The sequence below is a fragment of the Echinops telfairi genome, unplaced genomic scaffold (genome assembly GCF_000313985.2).
Source record: "Echinops telfairi isolate 266 unplaced genomic scaffold, ASM31398v2 ScPeMD7_18;HRSCAF=68, whole genome shotgun sequence".
Lineage (NCBI taxonomy): Eukaryota > Metazoa > Chordata > Mammalia > Afrosoricida > Tenrecidae > Echinops > Echinops telfairi.
The window spans coordinates 84,334,074-84,354,712 of record NW_022103915.1 but is presented as its reverse complement, the minus strand read 5'-3'; the positions used below and the strand labels follow the sequence as shown (position 1 = coordinate 84,354,712).

General features: G+C 50.4%; 1 protein-coding gene across 2 annotated transcripts; it reads right to left on the bottom strand.

Annotated features, from left to right (window-relative positions):
* Positions 1–15,506: 15,506 nt before the first annotated feature.
* Positions 15,507–20,152, bottom strand: PPP1R3E (protein phosphatase 1 regulatory subunit 3E). 2 transcript variants are annotated; one of them, XM_004698476.3, is made up of 5 exons: positions 19,477–20,152; positions 18,736–19,209; positions 17,017–17,100; positions 16,065–16,212; positions 15,507–15,751 (listed from the first exon to the last, which is right to left on the bottom strand). In XM_004698476.3, exons 1-2 carry the CDS (start codon positions 19,891–19,893, stop codon positions 18,787–18,789), a joined length of 840 nt encoding a protein of 279 aa, XP_004698533.1. In that variant the 5' UTR covers positions 19,894–20,152; the 3' UTR covers positions 15,507–15,751; positions 16,065–16,212; positions 17,017–17,100; positions 18,736–18,786. The 2 variants fall into 2 exon arrangements, 1 of the variants encoding a protein (XP_004698533.1); XR_006679874.1 differs by lacking the exons at positions 15,507–15,751; positions 16,065–16,212; positions 18,736–19,209; positions 19,477–20,152 and adding an exon at positions 17,235–18,721 and having other exon boundaries at positions 16,234–17,100.
* Positions 20,153–20,639: the final 487 nt, after the last annotated feature.

Here is a 20,639-nt window from a genome sequence, read left to right as displayed (position 1 = left end):
TATCTTCTGAACAAAATTGGGGAACAATGTCTTTCGGTTAGGGAACCCGGGTGGCATCGTATCACGTGTTCGGTCGCTGACCGCAGTGTCATCAGTTCGAATCCGCCAGCTGCTCCGCAGTAGAAAGATGGCAGTCCAGCTGCTCCAGCTTCCACCGCGATGTACTGCCTCGGGAAGCCTAGAGAGCAGCGCTCTGTCTTACAGCCTGAGGTCGCCCGAGTCAGAGACATCTGTCTGTCTGTCTGTCTCCTCTGCTCTCATACTGGTCTTTGAAATATTGCCTATTGAGGTCACTTAATAGCGTATGCAGCTCCAATCGTTTTATGGCGAAATTTCAGACATTGCCCCATATTCTACTGACTTGAACCCCCATCCTCACCCCCACAAAGAAGCTCACATGGCTCCTACTTCTCATTCTTCATTGGTCCTCCCTAGAGCGCCTTCAGGCTTGCCCAACACCGTGTACACACTCTCTGTTTAGTGCTCAGCCCTATTTTCTGTCACGGGCCCTGTCTCGCGAACCCCCGGGATGCCGTTGAGCAAGTGTTGGATTGCTACACTGCTTGGTTGGTGGTTCAAACCCACCAGCTCCTCTGAGGGGAAAGACGAGGCTATCTGCCCTCTAACTGATTTATACTCTTGGAAACCCTACATAGGGTTGCAAGGAGTCAGAGTCAGAATCACCTTGGTGGCACTGTTTGCTTTGGTGGAGCTTGTATTTGCTTCCCTTCTCCCTCCCTGAACCCTGGTGGCTCAAGGGGTTCTGCGCAGGACTGCGGGACAGTCTCGGGATCTTGCAGGGGCAGTTCTGCCGGGTCCTGCAGGGTAGCCAAGAGTCCGCATCAACTAGGAGTGGGCATTGACTCGATGACAGTGAGTTTGTGGGCTGTCGCCTTTCCTCCCTGACGTTCAGCGACACTATCCAGTCTTACAAATAAACGGGATGCCTTCCAAACTATTATCTGGTAACAACAACAACAACAAAAGACCCAAACATTGGCGGCGTCAACAATGGAAATCATGTATTCTCAACTTCAGGGTTAAACATCTTACTCCTCAAAGTAAGAGCCAGGAATACATAGATCTTCTCCTAAATCACGATGATGACAAACTCTCCAGTGGTTTTAATCTAATGAGAGAAGTTTGGGAACGTGATGCATTATAAGCAGTTTCCATAGAGAGGGCATCCCCTCGTCCAAACAGTTAGTAAAACTGGACAGACTGGGAGGGACTCACGCGGGTTTGGCTGGAAAGCCACCGGAACTGACTGTGGGAATGAGAGCCCTGGCCCTGGGTTGGTGAGTCACTCTGGGCATCACTGATTACGGGCTTGGCCTTATGAAAGGTAGACAGCTCAGCTGCCTTTCTTGACTCAGAATGCCCCTACTGAGAGTCGGGAGTGGGGGTGGGGGCAGACCTGAAGACAGGAGAGAGAGTCCAAGGAAGGGAGAAGAAAGGCCCCTGCCTGCCCTGGTTCTGTGGTGCGCATGAAGCTTTCCTCTTCTGCAAGTATTTCACCCTGAAGTTTTAGAAGATCGAGTGGAAGAGGGCAGGGCAGATGCAGAAGGGGAGCGGAAGAGGCCACGAGGCCACCGAAGCCAACTTCCTCAGAAAAGTCCCCGCATCAGCAAGACAATGACCTCCCAGTTTGGGGTGCTCAAATAACAACAAACAAACAACAAAGAAACGTAGCTTGTTTCCATCTCTACTGGACAAGGTAGAACTACCCCTGTGGATTTCCTAGTAACTGTAATGCTTTACAATACTACACACCCTCCTCTTTCTCCCTTGGAGGGGCTGGGGCTTTGAACTGCTAACCTTTTGGTTAGCGGCCCAAAGCAGAACCCACTACGCTGTACTAGTGCTGAAGAATGGGGTCTCTTCCTGTTATCTTTGATGTAGAGATATTAATCCTACATGTTTGGGGAAAGCACTCCCTCTGGGGATTAAGGAATAAGACTTAACATCATTTGGTCTCGGCCCTTGTTTCTTACGAGGTAAGGTGAAATCCTTGGGATTTCATGAGTAATTGGGTGTCTCTGTTCCGGAAGGAGCCCTGGTGGTGTAGTGGTTGTGGCTGCTAACTGCGAGGCCGGCAGTTTGAAACCACCAGCTGCTCTTCGGGAGAAAGATGAGCTTTCCTGTAGAGTAACTGAAGAGTTACAGTCCGTGAAACACACAGGGGGATTCCACCCTGTCCAAGTAGTTGCCATCGACTCGATGGGAGCGAGGTGTGTTGTGTTGTGTTTTGTTTTGTGTGGCTCCGTGGGTAAGTCACGCTAGCTGCTCCCTGAGAGACAGATGTGGCAGTCTGCTTCCGTAAAGATTTCGGTGTTGGAAACCCTATGGGAGAATTCTACTCTGTCCTATAGGGTAAGGTGACCAGACGTCCCGCTTTTGGTGGGACAGTCCCAATTTTTAACAATTTTTCCCGCATCCTGCGGCATTTTTAAAAAGTCCCGGTTTTTGGAAAGAATGCATGACAAGCTAGGGTATACGGTTCTCGGCTGCCATGTGGCTGTTTCGCCAGGATATGAGTTTTGTCAATGGCGTCCCGCTTTACCAATGTTAAAATCTGGTCAGCTTACTGTAGGGCCACTGTGAATCAGAATGGGCTAGAAACTCAAAGGTAGCAGGTTGGTTTTTGGTTTTGTATGTGTTTGTTTTTGTTGTTATCTAAGACCTGAATAACACCTGGGGGCTTGTGCAAATGAGTGGGTGCCTGGCCAGGCCAGGCCACAAAGGTGCCAGGTGGCCTGATGCCAGCTGACCTCAGAGAGAGAGGAGCGTATGATTTAATCACTCATGCCTACACAATGAGGCCCCGGTACGGAATTGAGACCTGGCAGCTCCTCGAGTTTCCTGACACACGTGGGGCAGGAACACACCCAGTGGGACACGGAAGCTGTGCAGTGGGGACTCTCCCAGACCCTCCCTTTTGTGTCTCTTCATTTGCATCAGGGTTTTTTTGTGTGGCTATAATAAAGCTCTGATCATAAATATAACACTCTCCATGAGTTTATGAGTTAGTTTGGTAAATTTTTGAACCAAAGAAAGGTGATCCAATAAAATCTGGGATTTATCACTCATATCATTTGCAAGTAAGAAATAAATAGCAATCCCCTGGCCCTCTTAGCGCCAGGGATGACACTCCTGCTTGGAGCATCCAAGGCATGAAGACAGTCCTAGGGCCAGCCTCACCAGGAGACAGACGTCCGGCCCCTCGCTGACCCATAGTGCTGCAGGGGACAGCAGTGGAGACACAGTGCGGGAGTTGTGCCCTCTCTGAACCCCCCACACACACTATGGCGAACCACAGAGGGAGCGAGTGTAACAGAGCAGCAAGGGGAGCAAAGCAACCAAGTCCCTGAGGAACCCTGAAAATGGACTTAGATTCAGAGGGCAGGGCTTGGCATCTCATCAGACGCGATTGGAAAACATACATAAGGGTTGGCAGACAGACCTGGAACAAGTTATAGGCTTCCCCCCACCTTTTTTTTCATGTCTATTTTTTTAAGATAGGCAAGATAAACATCGCAAACAACAGGACTGACGGATCCAGGGGGACGGGGGAGAGGGGGAGGCGAGGGAAAGGAAGTGGGGAGCCAACAAACCCAAGGACAAGGGACCTAGGGTTCTAAAATCGATGGCGAGGAGGGAGTAGAATGCTTGGTGGGGTTCGATCAAGTGCAATATAACAGAGGAATTCCTGAGAGATGAATGAAAGTCGAACATGACAGTGGGACAGAAGGAATGTAAAAGGAAATAGAGGAAGGAACTAGGTAGCAAAAGATATTTATAGAGTTATAAATATAGGCATGTACATGTGTAAATATATTAATATATAACGATAGGGATATAAGACTATGTACATACATTTATCTGTTAAGTATTAAGGAAGCAGACAGATATTGGGCCTCTATTCAAGTACTACCTCAACGCAAGAACACTTTGTTCTAATAACTTCACATTCCATGATTCTCATCTTCCAAAGACGATTGATGAAGACAAAATGTGTGCATAAGCAAATGTAATGAAGAAAGCTGAGGGTGCCCAGCTATTAAAAGATAGTGTCTGGTGTCTTAGAGGCTTGAAGTTAAACAAGCAGCCATCTAGCAAGGAAGCAACAAAGCCCACATAAAAAAAAGAAGCACACCAGCCTGTGTGATCAGGAGGTGTCAACAGGATCAGAAGACCCAAAACTAACAATCATATCAATTCGAATGAGGGGGGTTAGAGTAGAGACCCAAAGCCCATCTGTAGACAATTGGACATCCCCTCACGGAAGGGATGAGCCAACCAGAGTACAGTATAGCACCGAAGAAACACACAACATTCCTCTAGTTCTTTAATGCTCCCTCCTCCCTCACCATCATGACCCCAGTTCTACCTTACAAATCCAGCTAGACCAGAGTATGTGCACTGATACAGACAAGAGCTCTCAACACACGGAATCCAGGAGAGAAAAACCCCTCAGGAACAAGAATGGGAGTAGCAATACCAGGAGGGTAGGGGGAAGGTGGGGGGGCGGGGGGAGAAGGGAGAGAAAGGGGGAACCGCTCGCAATGATCGATGTATTAGCCCCACCCCACCCCCCAGGGGGGATGAACAACAGAAATGTGGGTAAAGGGAGACAGCGGGTGGTTTAAGATATGAAAATTATAATAATTTACAATTTATCAAAGGTTCACGAGGGTGGGAGGGTCGCGGAGGAAGGGAGAAAAGAGGAGCTGATATCAAGGGCTCAAATAGAAAGAAAATGTTTTGAAAATGATGATGGCAACATATGTACAAATGTGCTTGATCCAACTGATACATGGCTTATTTTAATAACTGTAAAAGGCCCCAATAAAATTATTTATGTATACACATACACACACGTATCTATGTAATACATAGCAACGATGATGAGGATGGTGCAGGACCAGGGTTTCCTTCTGTTGGAGAGATCATTCCTTATGTGTGGGAACCAACTCTTCGTAACATTGAAGTCGTGGAGGCAGTAGGTCCGAGGTGAAGGTGGAGGGTTGTCTGGGGACTCCTAAGCTAAGGGGGAGTGTCTTGCAGGGTAGTAGGAAAACCCTGAGCTTGTTGCCTGTAGGTTAGAAGAGAGAGCACCCAGGAGAGACCCCAGGCTTATGGCGGTATCCATAGCGATGGGTATGACTGTCGCAGGGAAAACCCTGACTTAGTGGCAGCAGGTCAGAAAGTAGGATGCTGTGTGGACTCCCAAACATGCTGCTGGCCTTGGGCCCTGGGTAGTTTGGCGGTCTGTACCATTCCGCGTTGGAGCTGCGACCTAACTCAAGGGGGTCGGGTGGTGAGGTGCTCTTGGGTCGGTGCACTCATAGGAGCCCTCTGTGCAGCAGAAGGAAGCCCTCCCTCGGCCTGTGCGTCCTCACCCTTGTTCTGACGCTTGAGCCCATTGCTGTAGTCGCTGTGTCCATCTGTCTTGTGGTGAGTCTTCTTGTCTGCTTCTTTTATTTCGCCACATCTGAGGTCCTTCTCTAGGAACCAGTCTCTCCTGACAACACATCCCAAGTCTGTGAGATAAAGTCTTGCTAGCCTTGCTTCTCAGGAGCATTCTGGCTGTACTTCTTCCAAGACCGATCTCATCGTTCTCTTGGCCGTCCGTGGTGCTCCAATCTTCTTCACCAGCACCACAGTTCAAACACACCAGTTCTTCACCAGTCTTCCTTATTCAATGTCCAACTTTCATGTGCATATGAGGCCACTGAAAATACCATGACTTGGTGAGGCGTGCCATCGTTCTCAAAGGAACATCCTTTTCAACACTTTAAAGAGATCTTGTGCAGTAGATTTATGAAAGGGCCTTTGATCTCTTGACTGCTGCTTCCATGAGCATTGATTGTGAAGCCAAGCAAGACAAAATCCTTGACAACTTCAATCTTTTCTCCATTTATCATGATGCTACCTAAAGGGCCAGTGGTGAGGATTCTGGTCTTCTTTATATTGGGTTATAATCTGTAATGGAGGCTGCAATCCTTGATCTTTATCAGCAAGTGCTTCAAGTCCTCCTCCCTTTCAGCAAGCTAGTTTGTGTAAGAAGCCTTCAACGGATACTGAGCTTCTCCATCATTTCTTCCCACAGATGTGGTCAATTGTATTCCAGCTGGAGAAGTCCATGTGTAGAGTCACCCTTTCTATTGTTGTAAAAAAGCATTTGCTATGAACAAGTCATTGGTCTTATAAATTTGTATCATGCTATCTCCAGCTTAGTTTCTATCATATTTTCCAAATTCTATTCCTTCCTTTGTTTCCAACTTTTAAATTCCAATTGCCAATTATCAATTCATATTGATGACATGTTTCATCAATTTCCAACCAAAGATGTTGGTAGAATTTTTCAATTCCTCCATCACTGGCTATTGTGCTTGGTGTATACATTTGAATAATAGTTGTATTGACTGGATTTCCTTGAAGACAGATATCATCCTATCACAGACAGTACTGTACTTCAAGATCGATCTTGAAATGCCCTTTTGGACAATGAATGTCACACTATTCCTCAATTCATATTTCGTACTTTCCGAGGTCCAATTATTAATAGATTTGTGCAGCTGTTTCTTCTCGCCTTGAGCTGTGGCCCCTCAAGAAAAGAAGACCCAGAAGTCTCCACCCCCACAGGCCTCCACTCACCTCGTCCTGGTAGGCTGGACTTGTGAGAGCGGCCCCTCATCAGTCACATTTTGAGTGCCTTCCCGGAGGGCCCAGTCTTCTGGCGTGACCTACAACAGTGCTCTGGTTTCACTCATTAGGCCTTCAGTGGCTGCGTAAGGGTTTCAGTGGACGGACGGTTCCTTTTTCGTCTGGAAGCTCCACTGAAGCCTTTTCACTTTGCATGACCCTGGTGGTATTTGAAATACCCGTGACATAGCTTTCAGCATCATGTCAACACACACGTCACCAGTCGTAGTTATATCATCTTGAGGATATTAAGAGTGAAGGGGTGGAGTGTAGCCTGTCACTCAGGTCACAGCCTCATGATGTGGGCATGGCCTTCTCATGTAGATTCTGGGAACTTCCTCTTTCTCTCCCTGGAGGCGGGCCACAGTCTCTCTCTGCTTCACCTTCCTGGAGGAGACGCATGGAGACCCCAGCCAATGCTGAGATGCTTCCACCGCCACTGGATCCACAAGACTTTCCACCCACTGGCCTGTGGTCTTCCTGCATTCGGCGTCATTGCATATATTATGTGAATCTAAAGAGGAGTTTATAGATTGATATCGGACATATGGGCTAATAGAGGACTTATGGACTTGATCTGGACTGGGCTGGGATGTTTTCTCAATATTCAATTGCTCTTTGATGTACAGCTCTTTTACATATATATGAGTGTCCCTGGATCTGTTTCTCTAGTCGACCGAGTCCTATACACACCAGTGTGGTAAACTGACAGACAAGAGGTAGCACCTCGGAGTGGTCAGGGCCAGAAGGAGTGCGGCGTGGGCAAATGGGTCAGAAGTGAACAAAGATGTGGAAAATGAGGATATGTATATCCTTATAATTGTTGACAGGAAAAAACAAAAAGTGGGCTTCTGGTTTTAGGCAGTTGATTATGCATCCACTCTCTCCCTTTGCTTGGCGCAGGTAGTACCAGGACTGATCAGAGGCCCATTTCCTATAACTTAAGAAGCTGACGTTCCAGGGCCTTCCTGTGCACTGTCCTCTTCCAAGACACCGAGGGGGCTGCGCAATATGTTCCCGTGGCTGCTATACATTTAAGGGGGAAACTTCTTTTAACTTCCACTGGTTAAGAGAACTGCCTCTTTTCTCTCTGGCTTTCCCTCACCACACTTCCTCTTTCCTCGAGAAGCGTGGAGACACGTGGGCATTTTGAGATTGGCCCAGCCCCACATCCGGATGGGTCCTAAGGGGCAGTTGTGTAACTGAGGGGTAAATTACAGAGCCATGAGACAAGGCATGATGCAAGGGCTCACTTCTTCCAGTGGAAACTGGAACCAGGATGAAGGAGTAATGTATTCTCTCATGAACGCTTCTAATCTTGGGCCACAGTAAGCACAACACATACGTAACAGGAAGGGGTTGTATTAGAGGCATACATGTAACAGGAGAAGAACGTGCAAGGGGTGTGCACGCAATAGGAAGGAGAGGTGCTAGAGGCATACATGTGACAGAAAGGTGCATACTTAATAAGATGGGAGGGTTCTAGAGTCGAGATGGCAGCCTAACCTTGGTCTTCTCTGAGCTGGCTTGACCTTAGGTGTCTTTGAGCTCTTCTCCAGGGGAACAATCTATAATCCTTGTCATAAGAGAGTGGAACCTACTTAGGGACAGACAATAGGGACTGGTTGCTTTTGATGGCGGACAATCTTCAGACAAGTAGAAACCTTCAGGAGTATAGTAAGTGGCCATGTGCTTGCAAACACCACTACAAATTAGCACTATTATGTGGGGACCCTGAGGGGAATAACTTTTACTTGGGAGAATGTGATTGGAACCCATCACCAAAGCCAGCCTCCCAGACTCCTTCTCGGTTCTGTTTCCCCCATTGGCTAAGGAAGCTGAGTTGATGATACATTTAGTTTGGGTTTGGTAGGTATATTTATGCAGTTTGTCATTACTTCCTGAATAGATTTCCTCCCTAAAGGCATAGTTTCCAGGGACACACCTAATGTTCTCCATTCAAAGGCTATACAGTAAAAAAATTTTTTTAAAAAAGGCTGTACAGTATAGTGAAACTTGTAAGAGATGGAACTTAAGGGCTGCCTTGTTTTTCGTGGTCTTCCAAGCTGGCTGCCTCTGGCGGGTGGCAGTCAGCCTTACCACTTTTCTATTGCTCTCTATTCAGGGAAACCGTTTTAATTTTCCTCTCTGAAAGTGTGTGAGTCTGGGTGCTTTAGAGAAACACATCCACAGAAACGCATGTATAAGAGAGTTTTATGTAAAGGTTAAGTGTGCATCAAGAAAACATCCCAACCCAGTGCTGGCTGCCCAAGCCCACAAGTCCAACATTAACCCGTTAATCCACATGTCCAACACCAATCCACAAAGTCCTCCTCCATCTCACAAAACACACACAATGATGCCGACTGCAGGAGGAAAGCTGAGTCAGTGAGCGTGTAAGCATCTCAGCGCTGGCAGGGGTCTCCACACGGCTGCCCCAGCACCCAGGGCTGCCTAGAGTTAGGTCCATGCGGCTTCTCCTTGGGGATGTCTTGCAGGAAGTCAACCTTGCAAGCTGAAGCAGGGAACTGGCTAAGGCAGCTGCACCCTGGTGCGACCATCACAAAGAAAGAGACCTGAGAGCTAGAAAGGCGAGGCTCACCAAGTCATTTATCCCTCCTCCCTTCAATTAATCCCACATGTGTTTATTGGCCAGGTTGGCACAATAAACTAACTAACTCAGAAAGGCTTCTGCAAGTAGGGAAAATTGGGGATACCAGACACTGTATTGAAGGAGTCTGTTGAAGAAAGATTTCAGACAACCCATCCACCGATCCACGATGCGAGGTCTGGGAAGACAGCCGGGCCACCAGTAGGGCCGAAGGCATGCAGTCCTGGAGAGAACCTCTGGGAAGCTCCCGTTAGGGACAGAGTTGTGTCCTCTCCACACACATACAGGCACATGTCCTTTTAGTGTTTCACAGATCCTTGGGGGTTTGTTTTTGTTTTGTTTTTACAACTTGAAGGTCTGTGGCAACCCTGTACCACACGAGTCTGTTGGCACCATTTTCCCAGTCGTCCCTACTTGGTAGCTGTGTGTCACATTTTGGAAATTCTCACGATACTTTATTTTCCATAATGCTATTACACACTCAATAGATGATAGCATCAGAGAAACATAACTTTACATGTGCTGGGAAACAGCGCGTGACTTGCTTTATTGTGGTGGTCTGGAACCAAACCTGCACTGTCTCCAACATCTGCCAGTTAGTACAAGTACGAACTCTTGTACCGAATGTGACTTTGAGGAGCTAAAGTCTGCCTGTGAAGATAGCATCAGTTAGGACCCACTAGGAGAGCAGAGTCTGAGTCACCACCTCTCCTGGAGAATGTCTTCTAACAGGGGACAGGCACAGAAATAGGGCCACATACCAGAAGGCACCATAGGAAGGCAGAGAAGGATTGCTGGCAGCCACTCGCAGCTAGGAAAGTGGCACAAGACAGTTCCTCTCTCAGATCTCGTGTGCCGGTGCGTGTGCCGTGTGTGTGCGTGTGCGTGTGTGTTTGTGTGTGTGTGCAGGGTCGACATGACTTCTCTGATTTGGACTCTTAAGCTCCAGAACTTGCAGAGAATTAAATTTTGTTCCTTAAACCACCAGGTGGCACTTTGTTTTGGTCGCCCCAGGAAAGGAAGCCACCCCCACGTACCTCTCTTGAAGGTCTGCTCCTCATGCTTACTCTCCCCCATCGTCAGCATCTGGCTCCACTCCACGGTGCCCGAGGAGCCAGTGCTCCGCAGTGACGTCACGGCCCTGCCATTGTGACGTAAGCAGGAAGCCTCAGGTTCCTCTCTGGCTAGGGCTTCGCTATGGGGAACCTTATCCCAGGTGTGGGCCATTGGAGTTTTTCGTCACTGAGCTGATGTAACAGTCAGCACTAGGTTAGGACTTGACTTGAACTTAATCTAGCACACGGCCTCCTCCCTTCATCCCCCACTCCTCCCTCCATCCTGGACCGGACAAGTCTTTGACTTTTCTTCCCCCGCATCTATTTCTTGGCCTTTGTTGTAAGGTCGCTGTCCGTCCAAAGAAAAAGGGCTTTGCTCTTCCCTGGAGGGGTTAAGGGGCAGAATGTAACTGAGTTTCCTCCTTTCAGGAAGAAGAGCCCTCACCCCAGGAGAAACATGGTCTTTTACCCAAGTTGATCCCCTTCACTGGCCCAGCAGTTGGTGATGGATGCCAGGGAGTCAAAGGGCTGGGAGTCCTGGTGACTCTCCCACTCCTCATAGCGGGTGGGAGGCCTGTGTAAAACAGGGAGGAGGGCTTTTTAAGAAATGAAGTCCGGAAGAATTTGAGAGGCAGGAATCTTGCCTGGGATCTGGGATCTCTAACTACCCTTGCTGTGAGGCATAGCATATTTCTCAATTTCTTACGATATACTTTATTTTTATGTTAACTTTACATCCCCAAAGCGGCATTTTGTATATGAGGGGAGGGCAGTTACATGAAGAAGTTGGAGGGATCTGTTAGACCAGGGGGGTTGGGGAGGGCCTATTTAGAGGGTTTTTCAGGGGTTCACAGAACAAACTTTTACCTCTACCCATGTGAGCTGGCCAAGGGATGGATAGGTCAGTCTTTTTGTTTTGTTTTAACAGCTTCACTCTTTTTTTAAAAAATCATTTTATTAGGGGCTCATACAACTCTTATCACAATCCATACACACATCAATTGGGCAAAGCGCATTTGTACATCATTCTCAAAACATTTTCTCTCCACTTAAACCCCTGACATTAGGTCCTCATTTTTCCCCTCCCTCCCCGCTCCCACCCTCCCTCATGAGCCCTTGATAGTTTATGAATTGTTATTTTTGTCATATCTTGCCCTGTCTAACGTCTCCCTTCACCCACTTTTCTGTTGTCCGTCCCCCAGGGAGGAGGTCACATATAGTTCCTTGTAATCGGTTCCCTCTTTCCTACCCACTCTCCCTCTACACTCCCTGTTTCGCCACTCACACCACTGGTCCTGTAGGGTTCATCTGCCCTGGATTCCCTGTGTTTCCAGTTCCTATCTGTACCAGTGTACATCCTCTGGTCTAGCCAGACTTGTAAGGTCAAATTCGAGTCATGGTAGTGGGAACGGGGAGGAAACATTTAGGAAGTAGAGGAAAGTTGTATTTTTCTTCGTTGTTACATCGCACCCTGACTGGCTCGTCTCCTCCCTGAGACCCCTCTGCAAGGGGATCTCCAGTGGCCTACTAATGGGCTTTGGGTAACAGCTTCACTCTTTAATAACCTCGGCAACAACCAAATACCAACAGTTGAGGACACACAGCAAATTTCTATCCCTCCATTTTGTTTCTCTTCCAGTCTCGATGGGAATTGGAAATAGAAACTTCTAGAACAAAATGAGATGTTTCTGATGTTAGTCTTTACCCTGAAACATTGTATGTTGTGAAGAGACTTATTTCTCATCTTGGGAATGGGTTATGGCCAGGCTACCTAGATTCAAATGTCATCATGAACTGTAGCCCACACATTCCTTGTCCCTGCCCGAGTCCCTTACCATCTCTGGAGCTTCGGGAGCTTGGACCCAGCTCATCAGTAAAGACAAGCCTTGTCTGGTCTTAGATCCTCTGACTTGGGGGCCACAAGAAATATAAGGGGCTTCATAAAGTTCATGGGAAAATTCCATTACCTTTTTATTCTATTTGTCCAAGAACTTGTTGAAGCCTCTGGGTGTGTGAGCCAGAACCATGGGGGTGTAGGGGTTAGGCTGGACGTACTAATGACGAGAAACGATGAGCTACATTCGTGAAGAGAAAGGAATGGGGATGCTATGGGACAGGCCGACAGGCAGGGGGATGTCAGAGGTCTGGAGGAGAGCAAAAGGCGCGTGTCTTTACTGTTTCGCTTTAAGGACTCAGCTTCTGGACCTCGGTAGTGGCTTCTCTTAGGAAAGCCCCGGTCAGCGGCTGACAGGTTATTTGCACCTGCTTACCCAACCCTAAGCTGTCCGAGGACAAGCCCCTGCACGGAGGCCCACACACAGTCCCCACTGCCATCAAATCAGTTCTGAGAGCCACAGTGGCGGACAGTCTTACCTGTCTCCTGTGGCGCAGGGGTTTGTACTGCTAACCTTGCAGTTTGCGGGGGCCCATGCCTAACCCGTACCGCCACCAAAGCTCCTCACGGCAACAGATTCCTACAGGTCCTGCCAAGTCACGAGAGTTTCTCAGGTCAGGTTAGCGGGAACCAGCCTGGGGAGGGAAACCAGCGGGAGGCTGGCGTGCAGCCCCGCTGGGTACCCCTGGCCCGCCACGTCGCAGGTTCCAGCTTGGAAAAGCTGAAGGCGCACCGGTCCTCTGCATACCCGGTGCTCCCACGAGTCGGAATAGACTGCTGTCAACGGACAAGGAATGAGGTGCTGCTTGGCTTACTGGGGCCGCATGCAACGTGAGCAACTGCACTCCTTAGCAGCAAGGACCAGAAAAAGCCGAGCCGTCCATCAACGAAAGGGCGTGTTGTTTAACCGTGGTTGATTTCCAGGTGGAGGAAGGCTGAGGACTCGGTGAGGTGGAAGGCACATCAGAGATCAGACCCACACAGACCAGGCAGAGAAGACACAGTTCTCTGCGGAGCCAGGGCAAGAGCCTCCAGCAGCCTCACAGCCAGGCAGGGCCCATTGTGATCTTGCTGATGCTGGGTTGAACTCGACACTTGCCCGTTGACCACCCCATAGACGCGGCCTGAATGTGTTCTTACTGGTTCCACGACAGAAATGTCTTCCCTGACTTAAAAAATATACATATATTGGGGGTCTTTTCCTTCTTCTGAATTATTCGTATTTTTGTATACTATTGTTTCTACACGTAACACCTTAGCGCAGTTTGTTTTTGATTGTTTTCTGTTGGGTCTCCCAGCTGTGAGTCACAGGAGTGGCTGCACATTGATAAGTAAAGATACAAGGGGAGACAGAGTTGGGGGGGAGGATAGGGAGGGAAAGGGGATTTCGAGAGTAACTAAGGAAGACGGGAGGGGAGATGGAGCACTAATTGTGATTACATAAATTCTAAAAATAGTTTTATTGGGGGCTCTTATAACAATCCATACATCAATTTTATCACAGTGTGATTGTCACCATAATCATTTTCAAAGCATTTTCTTTCTACTTGAGTCCTTGGTATCAGCTCCTCTTTAACTCCCTACTCCACCCTCCCACCCTAGGGAACCCTTGATAAATTATAATTATTATTTTCATATCTTACACTGTCCACTGTCTCCCATCACCCACGTTTCTGCTGTTCCTCCCCATTGGCAGAAGGGGTGGTGGGGCTGGTATCACTACTCCATTATTTCGAGGGGTTTCTCCCTCCTGGATTCCCTGTATCCAGAGCTCTGTCTATACCAGTGTACCAGTGCACAAGCTCCGGTCTAGCCAGATTTGTAAGGTGGAACTGAGGTCATGATGGTGGGGGAAGAGGAAGCATTGAAGAAAAGAATGCTGCGTGTTTCTTCTGTGTTATACTGCTCCCTGGCTGGCTCATCCCTTTCTTGTGACCCTTCCATGAGGGGGATGTCCAACTGTCTACAGATGGACTTGGGCTCTCCACTGACACCCCCACCCCCACCCCCACCCCATTCACATTATGATTGTTTTGGGTCTTCTGATGCCTGATACCTGATCCAGGTGACACCTTGTGATCACACAGGTTGATGTGCTTCTTCCATGTGGGCTCTGTTGCTTCCCTGCTAGACAGCTGCTTGTTTAACCTCAAGCCTTTAAGACCCCAGACGCTATATCTTTTAATAGCCAGGGAACATGAGCTTTCTTCACATTTGCTTATGCACCCATTTGTCTTCAGCGATCATGTCGGGAAGGTGAGCATTACAGAATACCAGGTTATTAGAACTAAGTGTTCTTGTGTTGAGGGAGTACTTGAGTAGAGGCACAATGTTCACCTGCTACCTTGATACATGTATATGTACATAGACCTGTATCCCCATCGTTCTATATTGATATTTACATATATACATGCCTATATTTATACCTCTATGTCTTTTGCCTCCTACTTCTTTTCTCTATTTCCTTTTACTTTCCTTCTGTCCCACTATCATTGGCTCTCAGCTACATTGCAATGATCGACCCCACCAGGCATTCTACTCCCTCCTTGTCATTGATTTTAGATCTCTTGTTGTTCCCTTGTCCCTAAGTTTGTTGGCTCCCCACTTCTACCCCAACCCCTCCTTTCCCATGTCCCCCCAGAACTGTTTTCTTTTCGGGATTGTTTGTCTTGCCTATCTTATATAGGCATAGGAAAAAAGAGGGAGAGAGGAAAAAAAAAAACCTTATAAATAGTTCCAGGGCTGCCTGCTCACCCTTTGAATGTTTTCCAGTGAGGTCTGATGAGGTGCCGCCCTGCCCCCAGAGTCAGAAGCCTATTCTCAGGACTCCTTGGGGACTTTGTTGCTTTGCTCCTCTTGCTGCTGTTACACTCCCTGTGTGTTTTGCCCTGGTGGGGGTGGGGTGTTGTCAGGCAGGGCACAATTCCCGAACTGTGTCTCCAGTGCTGTCCCCCATAGTGCTGTGGGTCAGGGAAGGGACATTATGTCTCATGGTGGGGCCGGCCCTACGGATCTGTGCATTGACTGCTCAGAGCAGGAATGTTGTCCTTGAGGCTTGGTGGACCAATAAGTGGTCCACTCTCTCTCCCTCTCCTTTTAGTTTGCTCCTGGCATAAATTATCTTAAAGCTGATTTAACCATGGGGGAGGGTGAGTGCTCTAAAATGGATTGTACAATTCCCTGTGATATGATTGAACTATTGAATTATATTATATGTAAATTACCTGTCAATAAAACTGTTTAAAGGAACAAGTATATATATATATATATACTGTACAAGGGTAGGTGGCATCTGTTGTTGTTTGGGGGAAGGAGGTACCCATCTTTCGTGTGTGCAACAAGGCTTACTTCACCCAGGCCCATTTTGGGACAAGAGTTCATGTTTAGCTCCCAGGCTCTGGGGCAGCACAATGTGGTGAAAACCAAGACTGCTGTGCTGGTTCTGTAACGCTGAGAAGGTGGAGTAAGTGATTCTCGGTGGTTCTTAGAGAGTAAAGAATGGGGGGGGGGACCAGGATTACCTTTGGTTAGTTCTCTGCCCCCAATTAGAGTGTGTACTGACCCACTCAGTAATCCTAGGCTCCCAGAGAGGGCCAAACACGAACCACCTAGTTATCCTAGCCAGGCACCCTCCCAGCAAAAGCTCTAGAGGAACTGGCTCCTGCAAGGGAGTGGGGTGGTGGGGGGGGGGTAGGGAGGGTGCACCTAAAGGTGTGGAGGGTTGGGTAGGGCCGGGAGAAAATCTTAAGTTCTCTAGTGGCAGGTGGGATGGTTCCCCTGCTGACTCTGCACCAACCTGGCTGTACATGGACCTGGAGCAGGAGGAGCGGCAAGCCCCGGGAGGGGCAGGGAGGCCGGGGCTCTTGACACTTTGCCTTCTCCGAGCTAGTTCAGGGAACTGGACGGATGAGTGACCAGCACAACCTCAAACGATGGATTTTTCCCTAATGAGAGAAGATCAATGGCAAGGTTTTAAACTTTATTTTGCTTTAAAAAAAAAGAACGTGTCATGGTTATGCACATAGGCTCCAGATTCAAGATTTCCTGTGTTTACAATCATAACTTCCACTTATTAGCTGGGTGACCTTGAGCAAATTGCTGAGCTTCTCTGAGCCCATTTCCTTGACTCTAAAACAGAGGCAGTGATATTAATAAACTCTTATTTTAGAAGATTAAATAAAATAATGCATGCAAACCACCACTAGCTTTGAGCAGGTGCACACTGGGTCAATGGGAGCTTTTGCTAATGCCACGTAACAGTGAGGCACACACGGAGGGCAAAGATGGTTACAACCCTGAGTTTCGACCCAGGCTCGCCGGTTCCGTTACCCTCCCTCGCTTGGGGTCCTCAATGAGGACTTCACAGTGCCTTGCTTGCCAGACTCCAGTACAGTTCCTCTCCTCAGAGTTTCTCCAGTGTTCCTGCTGGAACTTCCGGCCTGCAGGTGACCCACGAGATACAAAATGCTGTGTCCTTCTTCAGGCGATCCGGGTGAGGCTCACATGGGCATTTGTTTGAGGAAGGTCCGTGCTCATTCTCTTTCAGCCATCTTCCTTCAAAGGATTAAGGCTCTGGGCAGAGGGGACATGGTGACGGCAAGTGCCACACTCCATTCTGAATGCATGTGTGGAGAAGTGTGGACACATGCAAAATTCTCTCTCTCTCTCTCATTTAATGAGAGGGGGAGCTAGCATTTTTAATCTGAGAAATCAGTAACAGAAAGAAGAGGGGACTGGGAGACGATTACCTGGGAGCTTCCAGTTCTTCCAGAGCATCAGGAACTGCGGCTGCTTCCCCGCTTCTCCCTTCTAGAAGGCGGTCAGGAAGGAGCCTGAGGGAGGAAGGTGAATCAACCATGGTCCTGAAGAAAAGGTTCTCCACCCCTTCTGGAGGGAGAAGGAACAGCCAAGACCAACCAGGATGAAGGGAAAGGCAAAGGAAAGGAGAGAAAATGAAGGCCAATACCTTGGCATGTTAGGAGAAACAAGCAGAGTGGTGAAAAGGAACGGGGGCAAGGAAGAGCGGGAAGCACAGGGTGCAGGGCGAGGCTGAGGGAAAAGGAAAAGCAGGCAGCCAGCAGAGGCATGACTCCGATGTTCAGGCTGCCAGGAGAGTTACAAGGATGAATGAGACGCGTGAAGAGTCCAGCTTTTCCGTTTCACTTGCTCGGGGTATAGATCAGACTATTATTTTCTGTTAACAGTTCATCTTCAAGTGTTGCTTGAGTCTTGATTTGAAATGCTGTCCATTCCTTGTACCCATGATCTTTTATCTTTCATAGAGGCCCCACATGGTTTCACTTAAAAGGACTCCCAAGCATCTAACCCCAAAGCTGTTCCAGAGCATCCAGGCTGGGAGTCTGTCTACGGAAGGCCAAAAGCAAGGGGGCAGACCTGAGGAGTCATTTGACAGAGACCTCCAAATACCCTGAGCCTGCAGGCTGGTCACAGTTCCTTGCTGGACTCAGGTACATCTGTACCCCAAGGGAGAAGACCCATCCTCAGCCCCAAACAGACAGTGCAGTATGCAACTATAGAGCTAGACTGAAGACCATGGCTTCTACTCTAAGCTCTACCACTCACAGATCATAAAATGTCACAGCCAGAAGGGAATCTCGGGTCAATTTCCTGCGGAAGAAACTCGGAGCCCAGAGAAGTGAATGCCTGATGCAAGGTATACAATTTATCAGGGACTTCTTTCTTCGGGGCTAGACAGGATAGATCTGAACAGTGTTTCTTCACCCACCTTCTCTTGACAAATGCAACCCATAAAGTGCTTAGAGATCATTGGAGGGCACCCCAGAAAGGCAAGGCAAAATTTCTGGAAGCCCTTGAGTGTATCAACCCCTTAGGCACCTCGTTATTTAGCTACAAGGGCAGACTCAGAATTACTTCTGCCTCCATTATATTCCCCTGGGTTGCCTGGAATCTGGAGGACGAAGTTCTGACTGTCTGTCTCTCCTCCCCAGCCAGTCCCTAGAAACGGAAGGTAGGTGCCGCCAGGGCTGACAAGAGAGCCTCTCATAATGCCAAAGCCCAGTGAGCAACTGTCAAATCCCTGGGATTAAGCAAGGCAATTACGGCTGAGTTCGAGCTAGGGCCGACAGGGATGGGAGACCTGAGGTGGCAATGGTGAAGAGGAGGAGGAAATGAGTAACCGGTGGGCTCCTAGTTTACACACAGTACCGCAGCCCCAAGGAGCTGCCCTCACTTCATACCGCACCGCCTGGCAAGCCTCCTCACTTCCTCCCCAGTGCCCACTGCGAGAGAGAACGGCCCCACCAGCCTCCATTGGTTTATTTTCTTCCTAATTCCTCCAACACCTTTTCCCGTCTCTCTCCTCTAAGGCTTCCGGTTCCTTCCACTCACACCCAAACAGCGTTTTCCCCATCCCAGGCTCCCCTAGCTCCGTGGACCTCTCCCACCCTCGTCTCCCTCCCCCACCAGGCGCTGGGTCCAATCCCCACCGATGCCGGTTCCTCCCTGTCCACTCGCGGCTGCCTTTGGTTTCCTCCCTCTCAGATAAAGTGGACCCAGCCCTGGGGTTCTGGGCCTCCCACACTGCCCGGATGCTCGGGCCCGCGTAGGGCATAGTCACGGCCGCCGTTGTTGTCCCAGAACTCGTGACCCGTCACCCGGTAGCGCAAGGCGAAAAGCAGAGCGCCCCCTACGGGTGGCGCCGGCAGACGGAAGGCGAAGCGGTCCGCACACGGAGGGGGCGGGGCCGGGCCGGCGTAGGCGGCGGGCGCCTCGCGTTGGCTGCGCCAGCCGTCGGCGCTCCAGCGCACGCTCACGCGCTTCTCGTAGGCCAGGTCCAGCACGCGCGCGCTCCCGGACACGCCCAGCGGGCCCGCCTCGGCGCGTTCCAGACAGATGCGCTGCGCCTGCAAGCGGGCGTTGAAGCCAGGCTCGCTGGCCGGCTCCAGGGCTGCGCGCGCCTCCTAGGGGCGAGGAGAGGGAGAGACGAGGGGCGTGGTCAGAGCGAGGCAGTGAACCAATCAGAGGCCCACCCTGGCGTCCCCGTCGAAGAGTGGGAGCCCAGGTGGTACAGTGGCCTCGAACCCCTCGAGAATGGGGACCCTCATAGGGATTAGCAAGTGCACGCCCAGGGTTGGGGATGGACATGGCTCTTCCTCGATAAATCCACTCCCACACGCCTTCCGCTCCGGATCGAGCGGTCTTGAGAAGAGGGCGCCCCCGCCGCCTACCTGGAGGCCACGGACGCGGGGCTGGCACGGGGCGAAGTGGCGGAGGGCGTCCCTCTGCAGCTGCACTTGCACGTGGCGGGGCACCCGGGGCAATTCGCCGGGGCGGAAGCGGCGCACGGCGGCCAGCTCCAGCCCCAGGGCATCGGCGAAGCGCACTCTCTTGCGGGTGTCTGGGCTGCGGCTGCGGGGCGCCCGGACCCCCCCGCCTCCGGCGGGCGCAGAGCGGGCGCGGCGACCCCGACTCGGAGCGTGAGCGCGGGACCGGGCCCCCGGCCGCGTCCCGCCCTCACCTGGCTCCTCCTCCGGCTCCTCCTCGAGGCTGGGCCTCTGGCTGCGATAGTAGGCTCGCTCGGTCAGCGCGGCGATGAAGCTCAGGTTGCGCGGAATGTCCGTGCGGGGGGGCCGTTCGCGGGACATAGCATCCCCCCCGGGCCCGCAGCACCGTCGCGCCGCCTTCTCTTCAGCCGGCCCGCCCCGGGTCGGCGCGGAAGTGGCCGGGCCAGCTCGGCAACCGCTGGCCTTTGCGTATCTCCTTGCTGTCACCTCCAGGTGCCCTCACCTCCCCTTGGCCTCCATTCGCTTTCTCTGGCCCGCGGTCAGCTCCCGGAGTCGTGCACCGCCACCTCCTGCCTCCTCCGAGCTGTCCGCTCTGAGCGTGCGCTCAATGGCTCTTAACACGCCGGCCCCGCGGCCGTCGCATCTCCGGCCCCCGCCCACAGTCCTCTGACAGGTGGCTACCCATCCATCTCCGCCGCCGCTGCAGCCGCCGCTGCCGCTGCTGCAATAAGGGGCGGGGTCTCCACCCTTCCAGTTCCCAGGGAGGCTGGGAGCCCTGAGTCCTTAACCTCTCTGGCACGGGAAGAGTTAACTCAGGGAGCAAAGTAACTTTTCCCTTTCTTCTTAGGAAAGGTTAAAGAAGCTAGGACCCTACCTTCAGGGCTCAAGGTTTTCTTTGCTCGACCCCAAGCACCAGGCTGCCGGTGGAGAGCCGTGCAGGGTGGGAGCAGAAAGAGTAGGTCAGAAAGCTGATGGGGTGCTCAAAAGGGTGGGTGCTTGACCACTGCCCCATTGGAACCATTCTGGTCTGAGAATTGTGGGGAGACCTGAATTCGAGCTCCACCTCTGGTGCCATTGAGCTGTGTGGCCTTGAGCAAGTCACATCT